This window comes from Daktulosphaira vitifoliae, unplaced genomic scaffold, assembly GCF_025091365.1.
Source record: "Daktulosphaira vitifoliae isolate Bord-2020 unplaced genomic scaffold, ASM2509136v1 Scaffold_4, whole genome shotgun sequence".
Classification (NCBI taxonomy): domain Eukaryota; kingdom Metazoa; phylum Arthropoda; class Insecta; order Hemiptera; family Phylloxeridae; genus Daktulosphaira; species Daktulosphaira vitifoliae.
Genome location: NW_026099575.1, coordinates 18,106,170 through 18,122,735, shown reverse-complemented (window position 1 = coordinate 18,122,735; position 16,566 = coordinate 18,106,170). Strand labels below are relative to the sequence as shown.

Here is a 16,566-nt window from a genome sequence, read left to right as displayed (position 1 = left end):
GTCAATTAATTTTATATAAAGTTAATGGTAGTTCAAGTTGCTGACTTTTAAGTATCTGTTATTTATCCTGTATGAAAGAAGATCTATTTAGTTTCTAGTAAATGGCTAGGCCAAGCGAGGGTGTGAGACTGTGGTGTAAAATGATAAACGTTAAGTTTACGGTGGCACGGTACAAAAAACAAATTTTCTCTGTCTCAACTATGAAGCCGGAAACCACCTCAGCGTCTAAGTGTTACGTTCGTAGTTCATGCAATATTCATGTACGCGTATGCGTTACCTGCTACATTTTATATACTAGGAGGGGCTTTAAATGAGTAGAAGGGGCTACATTTCAAGTATGTTTTTTAAGGGGAGGGCCAAGCACGCCGTCTGGTGGTTGTTGTAATCTTTCCTCTTGCGTCCCTAACGGCTACGGTGGCGAAGAGTCGGTCAAATAAATAGTGTGGTGTGGTGATCGTACACGGTATAGTAGTAGTCATGGTGCGGCGGTCGTGCGGATTGGTTAGGCGTTCGTCGACCTGCACGCGACTCTTTGCCGACAGACGAACCTTCGTCACCGTTTCCTCATTTTACCTTCGTCCCCAACACAGCTGCCACTTCCACTACCACAACTTTTACCGCTTTCCGTTTCCTACTTGTTGATGACTGTCGCCACCGTTGGTTCCATTTTACCGTCGACTCGTTTGTTTATCGCCCCCGTATTAATCGGTGTTACCCCTAACTTTTAAGTTATTCGTCACGGAACTTTGCCAACTGGTACTCGGAAATGTGCGTGCATAAGTGTCTCGGACAAACGAATGACCGGTCACCTACAATGCTGACTAACACGTCATTAACATTCGTGGCTTAACGAAGGTACGGAGAAAAAGGATTTATAACATTTTGTTTTAATTATATTATTATATGTTATAGTTTGTTTCTTGAATTTTATTATGTCATTCAGCTCATGTAAAATTAAAATTTAAAAAAAGCATTACGAGTATCTATTAAAAATAGCATTTTGCCATTAAATGTAACAAATAAATATTAAGTTATGTAAAAAATGAGTTTATAAACATTTAGGACGTAAAGAAGATTAATAAATAAAATGTCTATATAATTCCAGGATTTCAAAAAATATATAATAATCACAGATAAATGTTTGATTTTTCTTTTAAATGACTTACGTTTTCTGATTGAAGTTTTAATTAAAAACGACTTATTTCATGGTATTTACCACATATATTATTTAGGTGAAATAGAAATTAATTATTTGTGTCAATAAAGTTTGGCAGAGTTAAATTTCTTCGATTTGTTTTAAGAAAATCAATAAGATATTTTTATAGAAAAAAAAAAACAATATCAAATGTGTATTAATCCACATATTTTTATCAAGTTAAATGTTTGCTTGTAGTTTGGCATCGACAAAAGCTTTTCTCAGATATTTCGGTAGATTTCGGTACTTCCCTAGAATGCTTAAAAAGTTCAAAGCTAATGTCATGTATTTTTTCGTATACATTTGACTTTATCAAAAAGTGGATTTATTTTTATATTCATAACATGTTTGTTTAATTTTACAATATAGAAAATTCTCCTTAGGTTTCACATTATTTAAATACTATTTCAAAGGAGAGTATAAGATGTTTAAAAAAATATTTTAATGGAGTTTACGGATTTACATTAAGCTCACATATTTTAATTAAAAGAAAATTAAACAATGAAATTTTATTTATTTTTTCAAATTAGTTCCAATGAATCAAAATAAATCGAGTTAATTAAAAAAAGTTTTTAATTTTTATTGTTAAATCTATAAATCTTGTTAATGTAATAACAATGATTACCTCGAGGAATCATTGATGTAAAAATTTTGTTTGATTATAATAGATAACTAATTTAAGACTCATTTGGGATCTTCATTATTTATTTAAATAAATCTCGATTCATTTAATTTCAAAAATTCGTATAATAATTAGTTAAAAATATTTAGTTATTAATAGTTTAAGTTATTAACAGGATAAGGAATATGTTAACGTGACTTTTAAAGAAATCTACAACTGTTGATCATGTTGCCGATCCGGTTGCCTAACACTTTACTAGCTCGTCGCCAGCAACCTCATACTCCAAGCCCAACAGAACCTAAAGTTCAAGTTCGGCCATTCACCAAAGATTCATTAGACGTGAGACAAAATGTGCCTGCGACGTCTACAGGTTATGGTTACCAGACTAGGAACAAAGTTAGCGTCCTTGATGGATCTGTTTTGCCAAGCAAATTTGAACCTTTTCCCAGAGAGTTGTATGGTAAACCATTAGAAGAAATTGACAACTTTATATTTGACGAGGTGAGTAAATTTATTTTTTTTTTTTTATACATAATTTTACATAAGAGAGTAATGGATGTTTTATCTTAATACTTAACTCTTTGATTTTAATATAATGTTTTAAAATCATTGACTAAATAATTTTCATTAGCAATTTAAAATTTAAAAGAAAATGTATAATAAACAGGTTCGTGCCAGGGAGTCATGGTTGACAGATATATCCCCCCCCCCCGTGTGTGTAACTGTCTTGGGTACATTTTAGTTAAACTTTTATCAGTATAATTTAGTTATCTTAATAAAGTTTGTTTTTTTTTATCGATTTCGTTACGTTATCGTATGATTGAACTAATGTATAAATAAAACCGTATATTTTATACACTCTGTAGATAAAATAACTAAATACATAGGTCGGTCTGGTAGAAAATCAGTATTTTAAACCGTGATATCATATCCATACACATAATATTAATGTTATTTATATTATCTAGACAATTAATATTACTCTGATAATAATGATTATGGTTTTAAAAGTCTATTTATAGTGTTTTTGTTGTTCATTTCACTACAAAAATATAATATAACTTATATTATATTTTAGTCTTGATATTTAAGGTAGTTTTTATTAAAGTGAGAAATCATTAACTGCTTACATAATAAGTACACTCGAAAAAAATCTTATGGCTAAAAAGAAATTGTAAAAGTAGCTTATTCATTCATATTAATAAACTGTACGTAAGCCATCTAAATTACATGCTTAAGTAAAACTTATTCATAAGAATTAAATTTTAATACAATTTTTCATACCGAGTCAATAGTTTAGGTACTATTTTGTAGACAATATTTTATATGATAAAATTCTAATTGAACTTTTTGAACAACACTCGTGAAGCAAGGTCGAAATACTTACATATAATTTTTAAATATTTATTCTACTAATACAAAAAAATATTTTATTCGATGTGCAGTGTACATTAATTATTTAATATTAGCGAAGACTTACTTTGAGAAAGTTTTTATAGTACATGACTAATATAAATTCTATATATATTTATTTGAAATACCTTGGTATAAAACTTTTTTATTTATAAAAAAATAATGATCTAGTTTCGAACTACAACAATTATTCGACATGACAACAACTATCAGCAGTGCGTGATATTATTAATTTAAATTGTTTCGTGTAGTTTATTAAAAAAAAAAAAAAAACTCCATATACTTATAATGGAATATAGTTATTTACTTCTGATTTGTCAATGTTTTATATTGGAATGATTATTTTTGCATTTTAAGAATTAAATTGAGTTTCGAGACAACTTTATGTGAAACTAATAATCTTGTAAATATTCAATACAACAAAAACAAATTTATTAAGTTTTTTTACTTGAAATAAAATTAAAATTTTAATATTTTGATAAGGTTTATCCGTCATTTGATGATTACAAAAGTAAACATTTTTACTTATATTGGAAAAATTAACGTCATATCAAAACTAAAATTTCATCTTGTTGATTCACATATAAGGTAGATGAGGTAGAGAGTCTAAATTATATTTTCTAAACTGTTTAGATACAAGTAATAAAGCCTAGCTCGTATAAGGCATTATTACCCATTACTTATTGAGCTTTTGTTTAATGATTATGATGAAACGTTTAATTTGTCAAGTAACATGAATATAGTTAAAAATATTATATTAGCTTTTTGTAGTCATATTAAAAAAAAAAAAATTATTTTATTATAATACAAATAAATTTTGATTAAGAGTTTAAATATTAAATTGTTTATTCGCCGATAGTTTTGAAAATATAAGAAATACAACTATGTTGGAAAATATACGTGTTATCTTTTTATTAGTATATTCTTTAAGTAAATTTTTTTAAACGGTAAAAGACAACAATTTACCTCGACTGTCGTCGTATTTTTTCATTAAAAACGTGGTGTAGTAGAAAATAATAATACTAATAAAATGAAATATAACGGAGCACACCTGATACTGCCGTTGTAACGATACTACACTACGATGCCAACGGTTTCCCTTAAAAAGAGCTCAGCAGGAGCGAATGTTGAATGCCGAGAGTGTTCGTGATATTTTACTTTCATGAATATGTAATAGTGAAAAACTGAATCTGCTCCACATGCCGCTACCAAAATGTTGTTCATACTACCTTAATATTTGTAAAAACTCAGTAAAAAAACAATAGATTTATTAATCGATCGCAATGTTTTATGTGGAGCATTTTAGTCGATCAACTAATCGCTTATATAATTGATGGTTAAATTAACAAGAAAACAGGTATTTCATTTACCCCGGATAAAGTATCAGAGAAATCAATGAGTGCAACAAGAGTAGATGAGTTTTAAAGTGTAGTGAATAATATCCAGGACGCCTATTAGGCCAATTAAATGATGAAAAATTACTTTTAGGGTTTATGTAGAGATTAAAATAATGGATAGGGAAATAGTATCATGATAATGAACTATCAGAAATCGAATAAATATGTTCATGTTCATAAAGTTTCTTTATTGATGTCATTATATTGAGAAATTTCCAAATATTCATGCGTGATATACTTCAATGACTATAAATTATTAAGGTAAAAAAATTTCCCCAAATATTTGTCTTCATACCTTAGTATTTCCTTTTATTGTAATATTTTTTTAACTCTCTTTTCTGAATTTTGTCATAAAGTATATTTGATATTTAGTAAGTTTGTGTTTAACTTCCCACATTATATTATATTATATAGATCCACAGTAGCCATTTATTTTTATTTTATGTATTTATATTGTAGACTTACTTACCTATAAAATATATCGTATTATTAAAATTTAAGTATATTTAATTAACAATAAATAAAAATTGATTATATTCAGAAAAGTGTTGAGAACTATCACACCAATGTATTTTCTAAGTTGAAATATTTGACTGGGTTATTTTATTTTAAAAATTTAAATAATACATTAAATGTATGTACAAATAATTGGATTAATTGATAATATCCGAATAGAAAAAAATACATGAAAACTAATGTGTAAGTAATGCAAATTATTTGACTGAAATTCAAGTTGTATATTTTTTAAATACTGTTTTTAGATTTGTCATGTTACAGTTAACTTATAATTTTTAACCAAATTCATTTTTGAGAGATTAATTACGACTACCCATTGAATTCAAACAATGTAAGCTAAGGTTACATTATCAAACGAAACATTACACTAAATAAATGTTAACATCTAGATCAAAGAAAAGAAAAATAAATAAGTACATAGAAGATCTTGAGCGGTAAATGAAAAAAAAACAGGAAAGTTGTTACTATAAACTTTCTGAACTTTGGAATTTTATTGTTTCAAAAGTTTCAGTAATTTAATGAGGACACCAAGAAAACGAAGGAGAAAAAACAAGATCCTGCATTGTACATTCATAGCTTTATATGCACTTTTATATCTTATTAGAAAAATACTATTCACAATTACTGAAAAGTTAATATTTATCAGTAGTTTTCGTCAAAAACTGAATTCAATCAAAGTTTATAACACAATAAATTAGGTATAGGACTGAAGTCCTTTGTACTGTTATATTGTACTGTACATATTGACATCATCAGCTGTCACCGCAGTTTTGGCTAAGTCATTTGCATGTGAAAAACTTAAAGATCTTAACAGTTTACACATTAAACAACAGATTTACAAGTAAAAGAGACCAAAAGTTTTTGTTTCTACCCTTCGAGGCATCTTTTGCTTGGCTAACAAGTAGTAAAATTTATTTTATTTAATAAATCATTGAAAATGTAAATTGTGAACATAAATTAAACGGTCATAAAAATGTATTCAAAACATTATTTTTATGTTTCTGTATTTTATAGCAATTATGTAAAACATCCATAAAAATGGATTGTATATTAGTAGAATTTTTATTATGAAAATAGAAAAGTGCAATAGCTAAAATTTAATTAAGCTTTTAAGTTTTCTGATAATAGCCTTAATGGCTCATTAGGAAATTTAATTTTTTTTTTCAAGGGAGGTTTTATTAAATGTATAACGTAAAGGAGATAACGATCATCATTATCTCATTACTATGTGGACATTGAAATTTTGTTTGATCATATTATTTATAGTTTAAATTATACCGTGATTATTTCCGATAGTATTGTGTATTAGGTGTAATACTTAGGCGGTAAAACTTTTTAATAGTAAAAAGTAATNTTAGTTTTTAATTATACCGTGATTATTTCCGATAGTATTGTGTATTAGGTGTAATACTTAGGCGGTAAAACTTTTTAATAGTAAAAAGTAATTATTATTTATCAACACCTCAGCTTCCGTTACTATATAGATTGAAAATATTTTTAACTTTTTATGAGAAACATATTTTATTATTATTTTCTATTCTACTAATTTTCATTGGAAATAATGGTATTCAGTCATTTTAAAATATCTGTGGTGGCTGTTATTATATTTTTTAAATATAGTATTTATTTTTAATGTCATTAAAAAAGTATAAAAAATTGTTGTTGTATATATATTACTTGTTATATATATAAAAAAGTTTCAAAGATTATTTTTATTTTAACAATTAAATCAAACTACATGTTTTTATACCTAATAAATTACACCATTTAATATTTATAATTTTTGTGGTCTAATAATCAAAAATAATAATTTAGCTTATAAATGTTTTTACTATGATTTGATGAAGAATAAATGTTTTAAAAAATGCATTGAATACAAAAGGTCACAGTGTATTGATGAAATCGATAGCGTTATATGACCCTACTTGTTGAGAACCCACACGTGAGTCGTGTTTACTACAAACACATTTTGTTACGCTTAAACCTCTCCATATGAATATTACAATAAAAAAAGTTTATATTTAAAATTAAATAAACTTATTCTTTAATTTGTTTACCTCTGTAAAATAATTTGTTTTTTCTATGGAATGAGCTTACGCAAAAATATTGAGAAAACAAGAAAAGGTTCCAATATTATAATTAGTATTTCAACGTTAATAATTATTACAATTAATAACTGAGATAATTTCATGTAGTTCTAATGGAATTTGGACTTCATCCCAAAATTTAGGTAATATTATGTATAGTCTTCTTTTGCCAATGAAAAGGTCTGTTGAAACTATTTTAATTTTTAGAATGTTAGGTAGTTAAACAAATAATAATAGTAAATCGATATTTACCGTTGCATATAAAAAAGTTATAAGAGGTCAATATTGTTATAGCTAAACTGTCATTTACGTGTACGGGGTACAAATTCGCACAATTTATGACCAAATGATGATTGTATAGAAAGTTATAATATATGAAATAACTACATAAATATATTTAACGGAAGTTGTGTGGGTCATTTATTCCACGGAGATGTAAAAGGATTTAAAATTAATTTAAAAAACTCGTTTTATATTTATCAAAAACATATTCTTATCCGTAACTTTAAAATAGTTTTAAAGCTATAAATTATGGACATAAAATTACTGAATATTTTTATAAATTAAAATTGTGTATTTTTAAGTAAATATAAGTAAAGTACAAAGATTAAAAAATTCAATCGAGTGTGTATTCCAGAAATTATTTACTGTAAACTTTTTTTAAGATAAATAAATTTCAATTCCTACAGAAAATCAAAGAAAAAGATAAAACAACTAATTGAGAAGCTGGAAAATATTAAACTAAATATTGTAACGTACGTTTGTACACGATCGATATGTAAACCATTTGTAAAATAGGTACAACATTCGGTGTTCTACACGGCTAATTGCCAGGGGAATTAAAATATTGTCGAACAAATGAATGCATATATAGAAAGATCCAGTAGAGGGGCGGTGATTAAATGTAGAGTAGGAGCAGAAACGATTTATCGTATTGCTTTCACAATCCTAATTTAACCACGCCAAGTATCGACTTGACCGAATTGCATGCGGTTCAGTTTTAATTAGACCTCATCGGCGTAATGTTATTAATAACGCGAGGATAATAATTTGTACTATTCAATTTATATTTGACCATAAATAGAATTAATATTAAAGTGTTTCCGTACAACGTACCAACAGTTCAAAAATAGCATTTTTGAAACACTGGAATCATATTAAGCGATTCTCTATTCTCAAACCGGCGTTTTATATAGGCAATTTCAATACAGGAATGCAGTACAAGAAAACACTCGTTTTATATTAAATATTTTTCTTGTCTAGCCAGGACAATTACTGCAAATCTCTTTGATACTTTGGATCTTAACCTTTATAATTAACATACGAATTCATGGTTTCAAGTTTATGAAACTGTATTTAGTGAAAATGTTGCAGTTATTAATTACAATTATTAAAAGATTCGGCCATATGCATTTTCATCGTGCTTATTCTTCGTTTATTATAATTTTTTACTACTATTCAATTAACTATTTTTTAAAAATACATGGCAAACAATTATTTTATATCTTGTTTTAACTTCCTTACTCCTAATATACGTAGTCATTAGTTTAAAAAAATGGTTATTTATGTTACTTTTTTAGAGCCATATACAGACTGAGTGATATATTTAAAAATAATAATTTATTGTTTAATGATATCATGATACATCATTTTAATCAATAAATGCTGTAGCCTAGAGACGAATGTTCAGTCTACAATTATGAAGGTTCCGTACTTACAACTAAAGGTGTAAAAACATTTTTAATGTGTGTTAAGAACCTTAATTTTATTTTTGTTAATCATCTCTGCTTATTGGCGTTAAAATTGTATTTCTAACTCTACGAAATCTTAAAATTTTAAATTAGTCGTTAATGAATTTAAGGAAGGACTACCGGTCTACCTTGAATTAGGATACATCAATAAACTGCATATTAAATTTATTGTAAAAAAATTAAGTGTTAGTTTAATGAATGCAATTTTAATTCTAAAATATTAAAATACATTTTGTTTTTTTAATTAAAGCTAGGACAAGAAATTATTTCGATTTCTAGAATGTTTTTACCATATCTAATAAGTTAGTTGATCAATGTTCATTTTTTTCAAAAACAAAAGTGTTATGAAATCACTAAAATCTTAATTGCACTTAAAATATTACTTAAAAAAAACTTTTAAAATCAGATTTGCCGATACACATATATATATTTTTTATTAGTTTTGGCTTTTTAAAGTAAAATTTTAAATTCAATCGAATTTTTGAAGGCGGAGCATAATATTTTGATTTCTATGACAATTTTTTCGTCATGTTCTAAAAAAAAATTCTATGCAATTCTACTATTTTACTAGGTATATTGCCACAAACCAAATTTATTTCGGCCAGTTACCCGGTTTTTAATTTATATTTCGGTTAGGAGATACTAATATATATATATATGTACCTTGCATTGATAAACGAGAGCGTCGACTATAAAAACTAATGAATGGAAATAAAAGTTCAATTGAATAATTGTAGCATCGTTATTTTCGAAAACATTGTTATTTATGTTATGGTTTACATTTCTTTTGTCTTACAGCGAAAATGTTTTATTATTTAAATACGTTTTATTATATTTTTAAATTGGTTTAAAAATTAAACATGGAATTATTTTTAGAATCAGAGTTTAAATTTGTATTTCATATGTTATAGATTGATATTAAAAAATCATAACTTAATAGTATGATCATAATTAAGGGCGTAGTTAAATATAATTATTTTTAAGGGTTTGAATTAGGAGTTTAAGGTTATATTTTCATATGTAAATTTATCTTCATTTTTGATCTTATGACAGTAAAAATACGTTTTTATACAAACATAAAATGTTGCCTATATTTATGACAAAATATTCTATAGGTTTGGTAATGACGATTGTAAGGTAATAACGCTAAAACGAAATTAATTTATACGTGTTAATTACTCTGCAATATCATATTTATAACTTTAGAGGATTGCCTGATGTGTTATGCAATAAGATAATTCTAATGAGGCTGAGAGATAAGTTCTATAAGACTGTAGTGAGACCAGATACGATGTATCGTTCAGAGTGATGAGCGATTGACAAGAAAGTAGATCAGAGAATGAGTGTAGCAGAGATGAGAATGTTTAGATAAATGAGTGGAGTGATTTTAGTAGATAGGATAAGGAACGAACAGATAAGAGGGAGTATAGATGTAGCGTCAATTATGGAAAAGATGAGAGAAAATAGATAGTTAGGTCTTGTTATGAGGAGCGAGGAATCGAAAGCTGTAAGAACAGTTTATGAAAATGAATATTGAGGGAATAAGAGGTAGAGAAAAATAAAAAAAGAGATGATATTGAATGCGATATGAGGATGACTGATGTATATGTAGATGATGTGGGAGATCGTAGCAAGAGGAAGTTTAGGATAAGGGTGACCATCCCAAGTAGTTGAGATAAAGATGAGGAGTAATGATGTTGTATTTTGTTGAAAAACATCAAATAGAGCAATTTTTATTTTTGTCCACTTTTAATACGCAAAACCAATAGATTAATGTTTAGTATTTATAAGTATCTACTTGTCCTTTATTCTTAGTATTCATATGTCGAATTTCAATGAAAATAAAATTAGGAACCGATAAAATGTGTTTATTTAATTAACAATAGAAAATTATAACGAGTATTGCAAAAATAAAATGAATATTTTCCCTGATTCGTATGGATCAATTCAGTTGTAATATTGAATTATTTAAAAAGTATGTTGATTTTAGAATTTCGATTGAAGTATTTTTATCGTTATGATAATAATACAAAATAGTTATTCAGGCGCTTATGTTGTTCATTAAGAATTGGTGATATGTGTGGTGTAAATATAATGATAGATCATTGCTTATGTTGGCAGTGTTGGTTAGGTGTGCGTTTGAATGCAGTGCTTTTGGAAATAGGTTTTTTGGTGATTGATGTCTCTCTGATGACGTCGTGTACAAGTTTTATTCGAGGCAGAAGCATTGCACTACGACTCTACCCTTGCAGAGCTTTATGATGAATTATCCCTCGGGTTTTACCGCCACGAATTACCGTCCGGACACCCAACTTCCTGCCTTTTGCTTTTCAGTTAAACACCATACTGTTAAACATACAACCATTTTCTCCTTATTATAATAAAACGTGTATTGTTACTATCTATTTTTTACCACTCTTTTTACACTATACCTTTTTCAATCGCATATGATCCTTAATGCCCTTTGTCATTTGACCTATATACTTTTACGTTAATAATACATGAGTAGGTACTAAAAATATTAAAAAAAAATTGTGTTCTAACATAAACTGTTTATTTTAATATAATATTCGTACATGAATTTGTACTGTGTCATATTATATTTAAGTGTCATATTTAATTCTAATCTAAAATACTACAAATTTAGATTCAGAAAAAAAACCTTTGTGTGGATTATAATGTACTAACATTTCCTACTAGATTAACTTACTTTATAAAAAATTCTATTACATTCACTTCTAAAATAAAAATTAGCTATGGTGTTTATTGCAAAATAAAAAATGTCTATCTTGTTATGTTATATACTATCGATTGCTGGACGTACGCCAATCGGATAAGACGGCTTCCGTTGAATTGGTTTTTTATTTAATATAAATTAATCGAAAATTATTTATTTATTATTAATAAAATAAAATGTTTATAGATATTTAAAAAATATATAACAATATCTTTTGAATACATTTATTCTTATACATAAAGTGGGTTCTTGGTAGTTAAATATATTTTGGATACTTTTTTCTTTTATTATTTTAGCTCTGTTGCTTCATTCCACAACAACGTGATTAATGGCTGTTGAAACTAACAACAATACTTTTACTAATTGTTTATAAAACTATATGGATACTAATTACAACTTTAAAAAAGAACGTTGACAACTAAAATTTTCCTTGATAATAATTTTATTTCGTTTTAAAAATTAAATAAAATCTTTAATTATGTATGAAAAAAAAATTTGTTACTTTTTTTAAATTCAAAATAGCCAGTTTTAAGTATTTTTCTTACATAATTTTTTAATGGATGATAACAACTGTATCACAAATACTTGTTAAGTTAGAGGTATTTTAATACTATGAAAGGGAATGTAGCGCGGGTAGAGTATACATTATAAATATACACTAGTACAAGTTGTACTCATCATGCGCTTCATACCCACTTGTGTTAAAAATTTGCAACTCAATAAATACTTATCTTGATGTTGTTATCAACCTATCAGAATTTTTTTAATGAAATGACCTACAAATAAATAAAAAATGTTTAAGAAATTAAAAAAAAATTATTATTATTAATTTTAAATTCACTAATAAGAAAAAATATGTTTTAAATGTAGTAAAAAACTATGAAATATAAAAAGTAAGTTACGCAAATTATTGACTGAAGCAAAGTTATTAAAGATTTCAATTCCTGGTGGGACATTCTGTATATAGCGCAAAAGAAAATTTTATGATAATATATATTATTTAAAGAAAGAATTTTTAAAAAATTTGTTTATGTGTATAATTTAATATGGTCTAATATTTGTTTATTATATACTTAAAAAAACTCTTGTTCTCATAATACTTTATTTTATTATTAGTATGTTAACTTAAATTTGTACTAAAATTTTCTTTAATTTTAATATATGATACTTTTTAACCAAATAAGATTAAAATCAATTTCAAATTAAAAAGTGTAAATTATAATAATTTTTGAATACAGTATTTTAATAATATTGTGTAAACTAAAATAACTTTAAATATGGTAGAATTAAATTTTAGAATCATGAAAAATGTTCTTTCAAGTAGTTTAATATTAGTTACATTTCAATTAGGATTTCGAATCTTTATTTGATTTTACGTTTTGAGTAATTATTTAGACATTTTTTTTTTCAAATTAACATTACTTTTACAAAACATTAATTTTAACATTGAGCATTCTTATTATATAAAAATATTTTTTTGTATAAATAATATTTGCATTTTTTTTAGCTTTAATTTGAAGTTAATAGAAATTTAAAAGCCCAAATTCACACCATTAATTGTGTCCATAAAGGAAAAGATTATATTTTTAAATATTTGTTTAATTGTACATTTTTAATCGATGAAACTACCCAAGCTCATTTCATGGCGGTTTTCTGAGTTTTTAAGTTTGTTATAATTCTGCATAATTCCATGCATGACGTGAAACGTTAAGTCGACCCCACGTCATTTTAGATATCTTTTGGCGATAACAACGCACGAAAATGTTTTGGTTAAGGGTACTGGAGTAAACTTATACTTTGTGTAGGTTAACATAGTTATTTACCACCTTCTTCATGTTGCTATTTTCATTTTCGTTTATCAACATTACATGTTCAATATACACAGCTATGTTTTGAATTGTCAAATTCCATAGTTGTGCTGTCACCCCATCTAATGTCGGTTGTGATTATGACAAATCGTTTATAAAACTAGCCTGAAACATATTAAATCACAGAATGTTTGCTTTCGATGTTAAAATTTTTACTGTACATTGAATTTGTTCATTTTGTAATACAGACAACTTTTTTTTTTAATGATTAACGTACTAAATTACTAAATGATCAAATCATTTGTTTCGCAAGAAAATCAATTTAAAATTACTTTTATTTTATTTTTACATACTGAATCGCTAAAAATGTATAAAAGTTCTTAACTATAAAATAAACTTATTATTTATCCAATGATCTATAAGTTTATGTTATTCCTATTAAAAATCTTTTCATCTCAAACTTTTCATCACATTAAACTTAAATGAAATTGACAATTATATAAATAACTGTAGACAGATACGTAAATAATGATTATATAATGTAAGGCATTTAAAAATAATTATTAATAAAAATATGATTTTGAGTTAATGGAGTAAAATAACATTTATTTTTAAATTAAAAAATCTACATTTTAGCCGTTAGGCGATTTTATGAAGTTGTCAACAATTGTTTGTAAATTTTGTTCCAAATATCTGTCGTAGATATATACATCTTTTTGATCGGTTCATTGGTGCGAAACGTTTAAAAACTTTTTGATGAACTTTTTATTAAAGAAACAAAGTTTCAAGATAAAATAAACTATTCCATGACAAAGTTGATCTTTGTGTCACTAAACGATGGAATAATTCATCAGTCTGTATTTTGAACAACAGTTATGTTTTTGACAAATAGTTTATTATTTTTTAATTTTCATATATTTTTAACTATTTAAAAACATAAAAATAAAATGTTATTATAAATTTAATTACAAATTTGCAGCCTGTATAACTCGGGGACTTGCTTTGCTTCAATCCGTAGATATTAAGGTCGATTGCGTACCGGTGTACTGTTTTTCCATCTTTTTCAATACAAAAATTTAGTTTTTTGTTAACCATCAAAAAAAAAAACTGACTACACTTCAATCTTGAAAATTAAGCTGAACGGTTGTTCGGTTAGTTAGGTTTAACTTCGGTTGAGATTGGATCAAATATCACTAGACAAAACCTTAATAAATTAAGTTTTTAATTTTAAAATACTAATTAGGTAATATTAGTTGATATTATTCTTTGAAATATTTGTTCTATTATTATTTAAACATCTATAGAAAGTTTTTTACACAATATATAATACTGTATATTAAATTATTCAATCTCTATTTTAGAAGTATAATTTTATTAGAGCAATACATTAGATTTGTAAATTTATAGGTCGTAAATTCCTAGATTAATAGGTATACATACGTATAGCCATTAAACTTCATTGTAATCTAGAAGTCAAATGATGTAAAACAATAGAAAACTAAGTCAGAAAAGTTTAAAGTGAAAATTTATGACTTTACGAAGGACTTCTCTAAAGTTCGGCTATTAGTAATTAAAATCTTCCCGTTACCCTATTTTAAGAAATATTGATGATATCTTTAGAAGTAGTATATAAGAATATTTTTAATTGTCATTAAATTTACTTGATTATTTCAAGTGTTTTACAAAATCTAAGTTATACAGGGTGTTCAGTAAGTTAGGAAACAGTTAAATTGTTACAAACAATGAGTACAATAGAAATTCGTTTCCTTATTTACTGAACACTCTGTATATTAAAAATATTAATTAATCAATTTGGCAGGTTATGTTCTCTTACTTGAAGTTAATCATTACCTAATATTTATCCAAACTTAAACAATATCAAAATTACAGTATTATTACCGAATTAAAATATAATTGAAACTTGACCAAAACTAAAATGAAAATTATTTTGCCATTAATACACATCATTATTTAAATCTTATCCATTTCTTGATATATCATGTAGATATATATCGTATATACAATATGATTATATCAATATACGCAACGAATAAAACAGTAACTTACTTTTTCTCACTTTTCAGGATGTCGTAAATAATAATTACTTTTCTGATTACATGCTAATGTTTATAAATTTTCTTAATAGTTTAATTCCGATTCAATCCAAATTGTTGATATTTTGATGCAGGGGCGGACTTAGGTATGTGGTGGCCCCTGGGCGGAATGCATTGTGGGGGCCCCTTATACATAAACAAGGAAATATATTTTTTTACTTATTAAATAACAGTTATTATCATATTTGTGATACCAATGTATACCAAATTTGTGGGGGCCCTTGGGCTGCAGCCCACTCAGCCCTCCCCTAAATCCGGCCCTGTTTTGATGAAAGTTATTATAAGAAGAGTAAAACTTAAATTCAAATACTTCATATTAGTATAAATTCATTTTCCGAATGATATACATGCTTAGTTATAATTTTCGTCGTTTCAATTTTTATGAAAATTAATAATTTTAAAATTTTGGTAAATCGGAGTTAATTTTTTGTAAAGACTAGCTTTAGATGAATAGTTATATAATTTTTGAACATCAATATCAAGCATGATAGATTTCATGGTATAAATATTAGAAAATTAATTAGCAAACCCAAATGTAATTTTTTATAGTTGTTCTCCAATTGAGCTATCAGCTATTAATAGCTAATAGGTCGATGTGATGAATATGTTTCACATTAACATTATTAGAACAATATTTTTAGTGAAGTTTTTGTATAATTCCTCATATTAGGAGAGATCAGCTTAATATGACATACTATTTTTTAATATTGATTTATAAAAGTCAATATTGTGAGTTAAAACTTCAAATTTGGTATATAGACTTTATTATATCTCACAAACAAGTAGAGATGCTCAATTCAAAAAATATATATATACATTTTTTTTAAAAAATGATGTACTGTCATTTTACCCTGACGGTCGGGTAAAATGACATATTTACTTTTATACATGATATTTTTTCAAATACTTACAAGTGAATGTTTAAT

The 16,566-nt window shown here is 26.1% G+C and overlaps 1 protein-coding gene across 4 annotated transcripts in view; it reads left to right on the top strand.

Annotated features, from left to right (window-relative positions):
* Positions 1-455: 455 nt before the first annotated feature.
* The window catches only part of LOC126904565 (sodium channel protein 60E-like), a 69,760-nt gene continuing 53,649 nt past the window's right edge, over positions 456-16,566 (top strand). For 2 of the 4 annotated variants that reach the window (XM_050683689.1, XM_050683687.1), the window contains exons 1-2: positions 461-855; positions 1,993-2,318. In XM_050683689.1, coding sequence (XP_050539646.1) covers positions 2,043-2,318 — 276 coding nt within the window. In that variant the 5' untranslated portion in view covers positions 461-855; positions 1,993-2,042. Of the gene's footprint in view, positions 856-1,992; positions 2,319-16,566 lie in introns of all 4 variants that reach the window. The other 2 variants (XM_050683690.1, XM_050683688.1) reach the window with 2 other exon arrangements.